This window comes from Lithobates pipiens, unplaced genomic scaffold (genome assembly GCF_037356315.1).
Source record: "Lithobates pipiens isolate NorthernLeopardFrog02 unplaced genomic scaffold, aLitPip1_a1.2 Scaffold_13, whole genome shotgun sequence".
Classification (NCBI taxonomy): domain Eukaryota; kingdom Metazoa; phylum Chordata; class Amphibia; order Anura; family Ranidae; genus Lithobates; species Lithobates pipiens.
The window spans coordinates 333790495-333805371 of NW_027507718.1; the positions used below are offsets into that span (position 1 = coordinate 333790495).

At 45.0% G+C, this 14877-nt stretch overlaps 1 protein-coding gene across 5 annotated transcripts in view; it reads right to left on the reverse strand.

The window, feature by feature from the left end:
- The window catches only part of TTC29 (tetratricopeptide repeat domain 29), a 449656-nt gene that overhangs the window by 254944 nt on the left and 179835 nt on the right, over window positions 1-14877 (reverse strand). For all 5 annotated transcript variants that reach the window (XM_077476999.1, XM_077476996.1, XM_077476995.1 and 2 more), the window contains exon 6: window positions 8613-8825. In XM_077476999.1, the coding sequence (XP_077333125.1) occupies window positions 8613-8825 (213 nt within the window). The remainder of the gene's footprint in view (window positions 1-8612; window positions 8826-14877) is intronic.

The window sequence follows — 14877 nt, forward strand, 5'->3', positions numbered from 1 at the left end:
GTCTATGGGACACAAACATGAATAATCAAAAGTGCTAATTTTAAAGGCTTATATGCAAGTTATTGTCATAAAAAGTGTTTGGGGATCTGGGTCCTGCCCCAGGGGATCTGGGTCCTGCCCCAGGGGACATGTATCAATGCAAAAAAAAGTTTTAAAAATGGCCGTTTTTTTGGGAGCAGTGATTTTAATAATGCTTAAAGTAAAACAATAAAATTGTACCTGAACGGTGTCTATAGTATGCCTGTAAAGTAGCGCATGTTTCCCGTGTTTAGAACAGTCTGAGAGCAAAATGACATTTCTAAAGGAAAAAAGTCATTTAAAACTACTCGCAGCTATAATGAATTGTCGGTCACAGCAATACACATAAAAGTAATTGAAATAAAGGGCATGGGATTCCTCCACAGGGGAACCCCGAACCAAAATGTAAAAAAAAATTGCGTGAGGTCCCCCTAAATTCCATACCAGGCGCTTCAGGTCTGGTATGGAAAAAAATGGCGTGAGGGTCCCTCTCAAAATCCATACCAGACCCTTATCTGAGCACGCAACCTGGCAGGCCACAGGAAAAGAGGGGGGGTGAGAGAGCACCCCCCCTGAACCATACCAGGCCCCATGGCCTCAACATTGGGAGGGTGCTTGGGGTAGTCATTTAAAACTACTCATGGCTATAATGAATTGTCGGTCCCGGCAATACACATAAAAGTCATTGAAAAAAACGGCATGGGATTCCCCCACAGGGGAACCCTGAACAAAAATTAAAAAAAAATGCATGGGGGTCCCCCCAAATTCCATACCAGGCCCTTCAGGTCTGGTATGGATTTTGAGGGAGACCCCATGCCATTTTTTTAAAAATTTGGCTTGGGTTTCCCCTGGGCCTGGTATGGAATTTGGGGTGACCCCCACGCATTTTTTTTAAAATCTTGGTTCGGGGTTCCCCTGTGGGGGAATCCCATGCTGTTTTTTTCAATGAATTTTATGTGTATTGCCGGGACCAATAATTCATTATAGCCGCGAGTAGTTTTAAATGACTTTTTTTTAAACACGGGAAACATGCGCCAATTTATAGGCATACTATAGACAACCCCCCAGGTATGAAATTTAAAGGAATATTACACTTTTATTGTTTCACTTTAACCACTTAAGGACTGCCTCATGCCAGTACATCGGCAGAATGGCACGGCTGGGCACAGGTACGTACAGGTACGTTGCCCTTTAAGAGCCCAGCGGCGGGTCGAGCGCGCGCCGCCGATGGCGCACTCGCGACCCGGTCCTGAGCTCCGTGACCGCGGGACCCACAGAGCTGAAGAACGAAGAGTGGTAAGTGTAAACAAACCTCTCTTCATGTTTCCTAGTGTGGCTGTCACTGATCGTCTGTTCCCTGTTATGGAGAAAGACGATCAGTGATGTCATATGCCAAGCCACGCCCCCCCATAGTAGAAAAACACACACACACTCACACTTAACTCCTACACTGCCCCCTAGTGGTTTACCCCTTCACTGCCAGTGACATTTTTACAGTAATCAGTGAATTTTTAATTGCACTGATTACTGTAATAATGCCAATGGTCCCAAGAATGTGTCAAAAATGTCCGACGTGTCCGCCATAATGTCGCAGTCACAATAAAAATCGCTGATCGCCGCCATTACTAGTAAAAAAATGTTTTTTATAAAAATGCCATAAAACTATTTACCAAAAATATGTAGAATACGTATCAGCCCAAACTTTGGAAAAAAAAACATTTTTTTATATATTTTTTGGGGATATTTATTATAGCAAAAAGTAAAAAATATTGAATTTTTTTCAAAATTGTCGCTCTATTTTTGTTTATAGCGCAAAAAATAAAAACCACAGAGGTGATCAAATACCACCAAAAGAAAGCTCTATTTGTGGGAAAAAAAGGACACCAATTTCGTTTGGGAGCCACGTCGCACGACCGCGCAATTGTCAGTTAAAGCTGAAACGCAAAAAGAGGCCTGGTCCTTTAGCTGGAAAATGGTCCGGGCTTAACTGGTTAAGTATTATTAAAATCACTGCTCCCGAAAAAAACAGCCCTTTTTAAAACTTTGCATTGATACATGTCCCCTGGGGCAGGACCCAGGTCCCCAAACACTTTTTATGACAATAACTTGCATATTAACCTTTAAAATTAGCACTTTTGATTTCTCCCACAGACTTTTAAAGGGTGTTCCGCAGCTTTCGAGTTTGCCGCAAACACTCCAAATTTTTCGCTATTCAAATAGCGAACGGGCGACCAGCCAATGTTCGAGTCAAACTCATGTTCGACTCGAACATAAAGTCTACCCCTTAATCCTGAACCCTGATTGCTGTACCTGTTTGTATCTGTTCTATATCCTGGAGCCTTGCCCTGCAGCCTGATCCTTTCCATCCCTGTCTGTTTACTCCTGGCCCCCCATCTGCTGATCTCCTCTTTATGACTCTGGTCTGGCTTGACTACGATTCTGGTACTCCCTTTTGCTATATATGCTGGTTGGTTTATTATCACTGTTTGGTGGTTTGGTTTGTTCACACTGTATTGGTGGTTTGTTCACATTTATATGCATTTACTTTAATAAACTTACTTACTTTCACCTATTTATGTCTGGTTTACTCTGTCACAGTCACACAGTTCTGGTCACATCTGGTTTATGACAGAATACCAGGGCCATCCCTGACCAGAAGCGGCTGCACAGGGGGATCATTTTGATTCAGTTTAGTTGCAAACATAAATTCCAATGAGGTTATTTATTTTTCTCTGCTGGCATCTGAAAGTGGTGATTATTGCCACCAGGCTTTGAAAGGATGGTCTAGTGACCAGTTGTTTGCAACTATCCGTTTGGCTCACTCCCTGGTCGATCAGGGTTATATATTGTTTGGGGAGCTGCAGCCTTTGATCAAGATCTGTACTGAGCTGACCCTGCCCTGTATTCCAGAGGGCCATGATGATTTCACTCCTCCTTTTTATGTGAATCAGGTTGTATCCCTAGTGTGGCTTTTTGAAGATGATTGTTGGGAGCACTACTCAGCCCCACAGGTGATTGCTGAGTGCATTGTGTCTGCTCAGTCTTTTGTTAGACAGGGAGATTTAAAAATACAGTTTGTACAACCTATACTTTCGGCATGGTCTGACATGGTGCAATCAGCCCCAGCCAAACAAACCACCTCTGCCATCAGACACCAGCCTACCCATCACCCATGTCAACCTCAGTTGCAGCCCAGTATACGTTGCTCCCAACCAAATACTCATATCCGGTCTCTGCTTCCTGTACCTATCCTGTATTCAACCCACTTGCCTCTTTTCAGCTGCCTACAAACCCACAAAAACTTACCCCAGCTACTGTTACCTCTTCTCTGCCATATCCCAATCATCCTTTGCTGCACCCCTTACCTACAGTTCTGCAGTCACCTACAGAGCTTCAGTGGCTAAGCCAAAGAAAAAACAAAAGTTTTTCCCAACCAAAACGATCCTGCCATTAACCCAACCTGCCTCCACACCCACCAATCTGTCCCAGCATGAAGTTCCGGTGCCAGTATCTCAGCCTGAAGTGCCAGAGTTCCAGCCCGAAGTGCCAGAGTTCCAGCCCCAAGTGCCAGAGTTCCAGCCCGAGGTGCCAGAGTTCCAGCCCGAGGTGCCAGAGTTCCAGCCCGAGGTGCCAGAGCCAGTGGTGTAGCCTGAAGAGCCAGAGCCAGCGCTCCAGCCCGAGTAGCCAGAGCCAGCGCTCCAGCCTGAAGAGCCAGCATTCCAGCCCGAAGAGCCAGAGCCAGCGTTCCAGCCCGAAGAGCCAGAGCCAGCGATCCAGCCCGTAGAGCCAGAGCCAGCGTTCCAGCTTGAAGAGCCAGAGCCAGCGTTCCAGCCTGAAGAGCCAGCATTCCAGCCCGTAGAGCCAGAGCCAGCGTTCCAGCTTGAAGAGCCAGAGCCAGCGTTCCAGCCTGAAGAGCCAGAGTTCCAGCCTGAAGTGCCAGAGTTCCAGCCCGAAGTGCCAGAGTTCCAGCCCCAAGTGCCAGAGTTCCAGCCCGAGGTGCCAGAGTTCCAGCCCGAGGTGCCAGAGTTCCAGCCCGAGGTGCCAGAGCCAGTGGTGCAGCCTGAAGAGCCAGAGCCAGCGCTCCAGCCCGAGTAGCCAGAGCCAGCGCTCCAGCCCGAAGAGCCAGCGTTCCAGCTTGAAGAGCCAGAGCCAGCGTTCCAGCCTGAAGAGCCAGAACCAGTGTTCCAGTCTGAAGAGCCAGAGCCAGCGTTCAAGCCCGAAGAACCAGAGCCATCGTTCCAGCCTGATGTCTTGGTGCCTGCCTTCCAGCCTGATGTCTCAGTGCCCGCCTTCCAGCCAGATGTCTCGGTGCCCGCCTTCCATTGTGATGTCTCAGTGCCCGCCTTCCACTCTGATGTCTCGGTGCCTGCCTTCCAGACTGATGTCTCTGAGCCCGCCTTCCAGTCCGATGACCCAGAGCCTGCTTCTCAGCCCAATGACCCAGAGCCTGCTGCCCAGCCCAATGACCCTGAGCCTGCTGCCCAGCCCAACGACCCGGAGCCTGCTGCACAGCTAGACAACCTGGAGCCTGCTGCCCAGCTCGACAACCCAGAGCCTGCTGCCCAGCTTGATGACCTGGAGCCTGCTGCCCAGCTTGATGACTCGGAGCCTGCTGCCCAGCTCGACGACCCGGAGCTTGCTGCCCAGCTTGATGACCTGGAGCCTGCTGCCCAGCTCAACGACTCTGAGCCTGCTGCCCAGCTCAATGACCCAGAGCCCGCTGCCCAGCTTGAAGTACCTGCTGTCCAGCATGATGTGGCCATGTCTGCTGCCCAGCGTGATGTGCCTGTGCTTGCTGGCCAGCCTGATTTGTCCCTTTCTGCTGCCCAGCCTGATTTGTCCCTGTATGCTGCCCAGTCTGATGTGTCCTTGTCTGCTGCTCAGCCTGATGTGTCCTTGTCTGCTGCCCAACCTGATGTGCCCCTGTCTGCTACCCAGCCTGATTTGCCCTGGTCTGCTAGGTCTGCCCAGATTGATGTGCCTGCTGCTGAGTTTGTTATGTCTATGCCTGCTGCCCAGCTTGAGCTACCCATCGCCTGGTTTGGTACTTTGGACAGTCTTCATACCCAGCTTAGTATGACTGCCCACTGTCCAGCTTGATGCCATGGACTTGTCCCAGCAGTAACTAGTTGGAACAGCCTCTGGGGGGGGGGGTACTGTCAGGGAAGGTTCCATCTGCTGATGATACTGCCTGATATTTGGTGTGCAGTACGGTGGTCCACCAGCAGGTGTCTCCTGGAAGTCTGGAACTGCCAGGGGAGCTTTGCCCTGTTGGTAGTATTATGTGATCTTTGGGCTGCAGTACTGGCGTCCACCAGTGGGTGGTTCCTGGCAGTTTGGGGCCGACATCACCTCCTGCAATCAGGCATCACCTGAGTCTGATTGAGATGAGTATAAATACATGGCACGTGCACACACACCTTGCCCTGATAGTGTCCTTGTGCCCTGATCTGCAGCCTGTTTATCTGTTATCCTGATCCTGAACCCTGATTCCTGTATCCTGAACCTGTTTGTATCTGTTCCTGTATCCCTGGATCCTTGCCCTGCAACCTGATCCCTGTCTGTTTACTCCTGGCCCCCCATCTGCTGATCTCCTGTTTATGACTTTGGCCTGGCTTGACTATGATTCTGGTACTCCCTTTTGCTACATATGCTGGTTGGTTTATTATCACAGTTTGGTTGTTTGGTTTGTTCACATTGTTTGTATTGGTAATGTGCTCACATTTATATGCATTTTATTTAATAAACTTACTTTCACCTATTTATGTCTGGTTCACTCTGTCGCTGCCACACAGTTCTGGTCACATCTGGTTTATGACACCGTGTTTAGAGGAAGAAAAATGCTGACTATGACCCTAATAACACCATCCATACAGTCAAACATGGAGGTGGAAACATTATGCTTTGGGTCTGTTTCTTTGCTAAAGGTACAGTCCAACTTTGCCGCATTGAGGAACCAATGGACAGGGGGGCCATGTATTGTAAAATCTTGGATGAGAACCTTCTTTCGTCAGCCAGAACTGAAGTTGGGTCGTGGATAGGTCTTCCAGCATGAAAATGACCCAAAATATACAACCAAGGCAACAAAGGAGTGGCTCAGGAAAAAGGACATTAAGGTCATGGAGTGGCCTAGGCAGTCGCCAGACCTTAATCCTATAGAAAATTTATGGAGGGAGCTGAAACTTTGAGTTGCCAAAGGATAGCCAAGAAACCTTAAAGATTTAGAGAAGATCTGTAAAGAAGTGGACCAAACTCTCTCCTGAGATGTGTGCAAACCTGGTAACCAACTGCTATAAATGTCTTACCTCTGTACTTACCAACAATAGTTTCTCCACCAAGTACTAAGTCATGTTTTGCTTGGGTATCAAATACTTTTTACTCACTGAACTTCAGCTCAATTTAAAACATTTGTATCATGTGTTTTCTGGATTTATGATTGATATTCTGTCTCTATCATTTAAAATACACCTATGATAAAAATGATAGAACCTTCGTTTCTTTGTAAGTGGGCAAACTTACACAATCTGCAGGGGATTAAATAATGATTTTCCCCACTATACTGGGGGAATTCAATATAGCTACTGCCCCAATTTTCTGGTGTTACTTACTCTTGTTAATGTATTGCACCAAATTCATGAAGCATATGCACCACTTTTGCATATGCGTCAGGCACCACTTTTGGTTCTGATAGTGACCTGTGCACCAAATTCAGGTAGTTCTACAATGCGATATTTTTACATTGTGATGAAATGAATGTGCCACTTTTACATTGTGGCACAATTAAAGAGGTTGTGTACTTTCCTTTATGATTTGTACCTATAGGTAAGCCTAGAATAAGGCTTACCTATAGGTACTGTAAATATCTCCTAAACGTGCACCATTTAGGAGATATTTACTGTTTACTGTATATATCCTGTGCTGTTTCTTCAGGAGCATGTGCCGTGCCGTGAATTCAAGTACAAGTTCTAGACAGGTACAGGAATTTAACAAATGAGTGAATACGATGCTAGCAATTCACTTGTTGAGTCGAATAAATATAGAATAATTTTATGAAATATCTAATATTTTTCCAACAAAATTTTTGTTTGCCTTGTCCATAGTAAAGAAATATATATCCAACTACTTTACATTCCCACAGTCAGTGCTCTCCCCTTCCCAAGTAACCCAGTTATTTCTAAATTTACCCGCAGTTACACCTTTTGCTGAAATGTGGTTGTACTGTCCCTACATTGCAATCCAAAGTACATCCAACGCTCCATTCACACTTGTGCAATTTCAGATGGGACTTGAATTGCACAGAATCACATGACAATGGAAATTACATTGTTTTCATTGGTGCCCATTCACATCAATGCAACTCAGCATGGCACGGTTTTGGAAAAGTTTCCTGTACTACTTTGGTGTCATTCCAGTGCAATTTTGGCCACACAGAATATGCAAATCACATCCACGTTGCACTAAATATTCAATATCTACGAGCATTATGTGTTAGCAAAAATCTGCAGCCCTGCTAAAAACCTATCTTTCCCCTAAGTCCCCTCAGCACAACATTCCCCCCCCCCCAAAAAAAAAATCACCTGCCCCAGCTAAAATCCTCTACTTCTCAAATTTCCCACTGGAGTACACATCCTCCCCCCCCACTCCAAATCCCCTTCCCAGCACAAATCCCCCCTTCTAGCACAAATTCCGCCCGCTCAATTTTCCCCTCCTAGCACAAATACCACAAATACACCCCCCCACTCAATCATCCCTACTAGCACAAACCCCCACCAAAAATAATTCCCCACCTACCACAAATTCCCTCCACCTTATACCATATCACCTCTTCTAGCACGAACACCCCAAAACCCCCTTCTTAGAATGAATACTATCCTCTTCCCCATCCCCTTCAACACAAATCCCCCCAAATCACCTTTCCTAGCTGCCCCAGATTTACCTTCCTAGAACAATTCTTACCCCCTGCTGCCTCCCATATTTCCCCACCCAATACAATTCCTCCCCATAATCTCCTTATGGCGCCCCCCCCCCCCCATCCCATATCATACCACACTGCCCAGGGAAGCCTTCCCTCCTGCCTACCTCTTATGCCGTTCTGGCCTCCTGTGACATAATAAAGTAACAAAAAGAATCCGGAGTAAGCCAAATCCTTTTTAATCCTATCCCATTACCAGCCAAATCAGAAAGCAGAGTCCTAGGATAGGTGTGTCTAGCTTCTGATTCACAAGCTACAGGCCTGTAAATCAGTGGAGACAATGCTGGTAGCACCATGAAATAATAAAAAATATATATATATGATTTATTAAAGTTAAAGCACACAATATCTGTTTTTCTATCATAAACAAATGTACTTCTGAAAACAGATATATACATTCAAAACATGTAAAAACAGACTCATTATTTCTTCTTTTAGTCCTTGCAAATGTCATAAAATGAAGTCTGTTTTACAGAAAGTTAATATATTGATGAAATTTGTCTCTGAAATGGAAGGAAATGATCACCTAGACAAGCATTTCACAATGTTTAGTTTACTCATGGGTAAAAGATGAGAAGTACATAAAAAAAAAGGAAATATGATGGCGTTATTTTCCACCTACCTTCTCTTGCCATATCAAGTGCTTTTATTAGAGTTTTGATGGCCTGTTGCCATTCCCTGTTCTCCAGCATTTTGTCTGATAGTAGTGTGTATATTCTCCAGAGGTTCTCACAGGCCAGTGAGTTGTGAGTGCGGCCTGTCTCATCTTTCCATAACCGGCCTGCTGTTAGATGATAGAATGCCTCATAATGCTCAGCAGCTTTCTCCAACTGACCTACAATATAGAAGATATGTTTAAATACAGTTACTTCACAGCAGCAATGTGGGCAATCTTTACATAATCTTAAAAATCTTTACTAAAGTGCTGTGCTCTGTACATAGCAGTAACAAAATCCATCAAAATAACAATTAAAATCAATCTAACTAAAGTAATTGCAAAGTATATGGTTTATGTAAATATTTCAGGTATACTAGATATGTAAATATTCTTACAGGTATATGGGAAACACCTTTGGTGTACATTATTAAGATAACAGAGTCCATTAGAGTTTAGAGACCATTTAAAATCATTCTTAAAGGTCAATGGATTCAGAGGTGAATCAGATACTGACAAAACAACAAACAAGCTTATAATTATTCATTGACAGGGATACTAAAGGATGGCTACGGAAATAAAGATATGGACTGAGAAGCATTAGGCTTAATTTACAAAGCTAATGCTGTGTACACATGGTCGGACTTTCCGGCAGAAAAAGTCAGACGGAATCATTTCATCAGATATTCTGTGGGCTTCAACCTTCACACAATGTTCTATACCCTTTTGGCCCCACCCCATTAATTAGGTCTAGACCAGGCTCTCCAAACTATGGCCCTCCTGTTATTCAGGGACTACAATTCCTATCATGGCTAGTCATGTCTGTGAATGTCAGAGTTTTACAATGCCTCATGGGACGTGTAGTTCCGCAACAGCTGGAGACCCTACCCATCTAAATCGCTATAGCTACCTAGATCTAGTTTCGTGGCTCACGGCATTGTCTACATCCCTCCACCAGCTTCTTGATCCAACGTCCAACTTTCACACAATGTTTCTATGCCTTTTTGGCCCGTCCCATTAATTAGGTCTAGACCACCTTACACATCAAAATCACTATAGCTACCTAGATTTCATTCCAAGGCCCACGGCATTGTTTACATCCCTCCGCCAGCTTCTTGATCCAACGTCTGCCTGCACACTTTGACCTAATAAATTTCTATGGTATTGATAGACGTATAACCTCCTATGCTGATCTTTGTTTGAAAGTGCAATTATCCTGTAATACAATTTTGGGGAGTGGGAAATCAGGGCAGTTGAAATGTGTTTGGTGCCTTTTTCTGTATCCCACAGAGAAGCTATATTTTATCCGTTTCACTCCTTACAAGCTTGTCCATGGTTTGTGTGGGGTGCTGTATTAATTTGCTTGATGGCACCATCATCCACAATTGGAAAATAGGAACTTTTCCTTGGATTTGGAGGCGTGAAAAAAATGAAAACGTCAGGATTAGAAGATTTCCCCCATGGAGACTTTGCCTTTTTTTTGGGGGTAAAAAGGGACTCATTCAACAGGTGATCCCCTTGCTGAAATTCCTAGAGCTTCACCAAAAAGGGGTTCCACATCAAACAAAATATGTAAGGGACATTTCTTGCACTGAAACTAACTTCAGAGCCAAAGGTTCCTCCACATGTGTACCAAAAGGAAGCCCATTCTGGCTATTTGGTATAAAATATCAGCTAGCCCGCCTATATAATAGAGTAGGACAGCATGCATGAACAACAGTTGTTGGACAGAAGCATTTATCAGGATAGACCCAGGATCCTGAGACTGTATTGGACTAGACAGCTAGAGTCTTGCAGAAAGATTTGGCTGTAATGGCAGGCTACAGGCAAGACCTGTAAGGGAGAATAAGGTCTTCGAAAGGGTTTCTAGCCTTTTGTCCATCAGCTCTTTCCACACAGGGATGTTCTCAACAGAGACAACTAAGAGTCTCATTGGGACATGAAATAGCTGGGTCCACAACAGGGAAGGCCCACTTTTTAAGGAACCCCTCCTTAATATGGTATTGCTGGGCAAAAGAGGTGGTTTAAAGACTTTATCTGGGTAAGGCCAGTCACTATACAAGACTTGTTGAAAAAGGGAATGCACTGGAAAACTTTTATTAGGCTTAGGGCTTTTTATGGAACCCAGGCTCCTAATCTGTAACTGATGTAGGGAGCTCCAAGTTTAAGTATGTATGGACTGCGTCAATAAGGACTGTAATGGTATGTTTAAGTTTGGGATTTACTGTATGTCTGCAGATTGGAACTCTTGAACCAATACTTCAAATAAGGACAAGGTACAGTACTCCTCATTGACAGTTGGTGTAGAAGCAACTGCAGCCCTAGGGAAATTTAGAGACTGACTGTTAAAGAGAGGGGTGGGGGGGGGGGTGGAAGCACACTTTCAGCCCTTGCATTCTGAGTCAGTTATCACGACTGCAATTTTGCTCATAAAGTTAGACATAGCAGATAATTCTTCCCTCGACAGAGCTGAGGGAGGAGTCACCCATTAAAGGGTTAAGGAAGACTCTGTTTTGACCTTCCCTTAGGGAGGACACTGCAACATCGTTGGCACTGTTAGTAGATATGTAAGCTAGCAAAGCCCCCTGGACCACTGCATTGTGCTTATGCCATACTAGGTAGCGAGTGAGGGAGTACACATACGGGTACGCACACAACTTCTGTAAGAGTAGGAAGGGTTAATGCCAGCTATGACCGGGTAATGTAAAGCAACAGAGATCCCAGGTAATGTCCAAGGGATTGTGGAGCTCATGAAAACATGGAAGAGATGGTGGGAAGGAAATAAGATCCATGCAATCAAACGAAAACCATTACAAAGTATGGTAAGTAGATCTAAGTATAGTGGTAAGCTACATCCCCTGATATTGCAATCAAACAAAAAACATTACTCCAATGGGACTTAAGTATACCCATACAAAGCAAATTTCTTTATATAAAATGAACATATTTTATTTGTACAAAAAGTTTAAAACATGTTGTTTAACCACTTTAAGACCGGACCATTTTGCTGGTAAATGACCAGAGGTCTTTTTACACTTTGGCACTGCGCTGCTTTAACTGGTAATTGCGCGGTCATGCAATGTTGTACCCAAACAAAATTTGCGTCCTTTTCTTCCCACAAATAGAGCTTTCTTTTGATGGTATTTGATTGCCTCTGCGATTTTTATTTTTTGCGATATAAACGTAAAAAGACCGCAAATTTTGAAAAAAAATGATATTTTCTACTTTTTGTTATTAGAAAAATCCAATAAACTCAATTTTAGTCATACATTTAGGCCAAAATGTATTCAGCCACATGTCTTTGGTAAAAAAAAAGTCAATAATTGTATATTTATTGGTTTGCGCAAAAGTTGTCACATCTACAAACTAAGGTACGTTTTCTGGAATTTACGCAGCTTTTAGTTTACGACTGCCTATCTCATTTCTTGAGGTGCTAAAATGGCAGGGCAGTACAAAACCCCCCCAAATGACCCCATTTTGGAAAGTAGACCCCCTAAGGAAATTGATAAGAGGCATGTTGAGCCCATTGAATATTTTATTTTTTTGCCTCAAGCGATTGAATAATGACAAAAAAAAAATTTTTTTTTTTTTTTTACACAAAGTTGTCACTAAATGATATATTGCTCACACATGCTATGGGCGTATGTGAAATGACACCCCAAAATAAATTCTGCTGCTTCTCCTGAGTACGGGGATACCACATATGTGGGACTTTTTGGGAGCCTAGCCGCGTACGGGGCCCCGAAAACCAAGCACCGCCTTCAGGCTTTCTAAGGGCGTAAATTTTTGAGTTCACTTCTCACTACCTATTACAGTTTTGAAGGCCATAAAATGCCAAGATGGCACAAAACCCCCACAAATGACCCCATTTTAGAAAGTAGACACCCCAAGCTATTTGCTGAGAGGCATGTTGAGTTCATGGAATATTTTATATTTTGCCACAAGTTGCGGGAAAATTACAAACTTTTTTTTTTTTTTTTTTTTTTTCACAAAGTTGTCACTAAATGATATATTGCTCACACATGCCATGGGCATATGTGAAATGACACCCCAAAATAAATTCTGCTGCTTCTCCTGAGTACGGGGATACCACATATGTGGGACTTTTTGGGAGCCTAGCCGCGTACGGGGCCCCGAAAACCAAGCACCGCCTTCAGGCTTTCTAAGGGCGTAAATATTTGACTTCACTCCTCACTACCTATTACAGTTTTGAAGGCCATAAAATGCCAAGATGGCACAAAACCCCCACAAATGACCCCATTTTAGAAAGTAGACACCCCAAGCTATTTGCTGAGAGGCATGTTGAGTCCATGGAATATTTTATATTTTGCCACAAGTTGCGGGAAAATTACAAACTTTTTTATTTTATTTTTTTTTTTCACAAAGTTGTCACTAAATGATATATTGCTCACGCATGCCATGGGCATATGTGAAATGACACCCCAAAATAAATTCTGCTGCTTCTCCTGAGTACGGGGATACCACATATGTGGGACTTTTTGGGAGCCTAGCCGCGTACGGGGCCCCGAAAACCAAGCACCGCCTTCAGGCTTTCTAAGGGCGTTACAGTTTTGAAGGCCATAAAATGCCAAGATGGCACAAACCCCCCCCAAATGACCCCATTTTGGAAAGTAGACACCCCTAAATTTAGGGGTACACTAGTGAGACTAGGTAATAAAGGGCGGGTGCCCTGAAACTATAAAAAAATAACTAACCAACCAGCGTCACCTGTAACAGTTATATGGTGATCACTGGTGAAAGGGTTAACTAGGGGGCAATCAGGGGGCTTTATGCGGTAGTATATGGGGGTCCCTGGCGCTATAAAAAGCTGCGGCGAACCTAAATACCTACTTGCCTAACTAGCGTCACCTGTGACACTAATACAGCGATCAGAAAAACGATCGCTTATTAGGCTGGGTTCACACTGGAGCGATGCGGGAACGCCACGAATGCGCGGCGGGTTCCCGCATCGCATGCCTCCCGGCGGCAGTTCACACTGCCCTATGCGAACTGCTGGGAGTGTCAGTGAAATGTTACTGACACCCCCAGATCAGTTCGCATATCGCAGTGCGATCTGAAAACTCGGATCGCATGGTGTGAACACCCATGCGATCCGATTCTGCTGCGGGCCAAAAAAAGGGTCCCGTGCGAATTTGCGGCGGGTGCGGCGAATGGCTGAACTCGAATCGCACAGAGATCGGATGTGATTTGCACTGCAGTGCGGTGCGAATCACATCCGTTCTCAAACCGCTGCAATCTGAACCCAGCCTTAGTGACACTGGCGACGGGGGGTGATCACGGGGTTAAACCTTTATTGGGGGGGTTAGGGGGGTACCTTAGAACTAAAGGGGGCTAACCCTAACTGCCCTAACAGTTATTAGTCACAAATGACACCCGCCGGGTGATCAGGGGGTTAAACCTTTATTAGGTAATAAATGGCGGGTGCCCTGAAACTATAAAAAAATAACTAACCAACCAGCGTCACCTGTAACAGTTATATGGTGATCACTGGTGAAAGGGTTAACTAGGGGGCAATCAGGGGGCTTTATGCGGTAGTATATGGGGGTCCCTGGCGCTATAAAAAGCTGCGGCGAACCTAAATACCTACCTGCCTAACTAGCGTCACCTGTGACACTAATACGGCGATCAGAAAAATGATCGCTTATTAGGCTGGGTTCACACTGGAGCGATGCGGAAACGCCGCGAATCCGCGGCGGGTTCCCGCATCGCATGCCTCCCGGCGGCAGTTCACACTGCCCTATGCGAACTGCTGGGAGTGTCAGTGAAATGTTACTGACACCCCCAGATCAGTTCGCATATCGCAGTGCGATCTGCAAACTCGGATCGCATGGTGTGAACACCCATGCGATCCGATTCTGCTGCGGGCCAAAAAAAGGGTCCCGTGCGAATTTGCGGCGGGTGCGGCGGGTGTGGCGGGTGCGGCGGGTGCGGCGAATGGCTGAACTCGAATCGCACAGAGATCGGATGTGATTTGCACTGCAGTGCGGTGCGAATCACATTCGTTCTCATAAACCGCTGCAATGTGAACCCAGCCTTAGTGACACTGGCGACGGGGGGTGATCACGGGGTTAAACCTTTATTGGGGGGGTTAGGGGGGTACATTAGAACTAAAGGGGGCTAACTCTAACTGCCCTAACAGTTATTACAGTCACAAATGACACCAATGCAAAAAAAAAAAAAAAAAAAAAAAAAATGACATTGGTGTCACTGT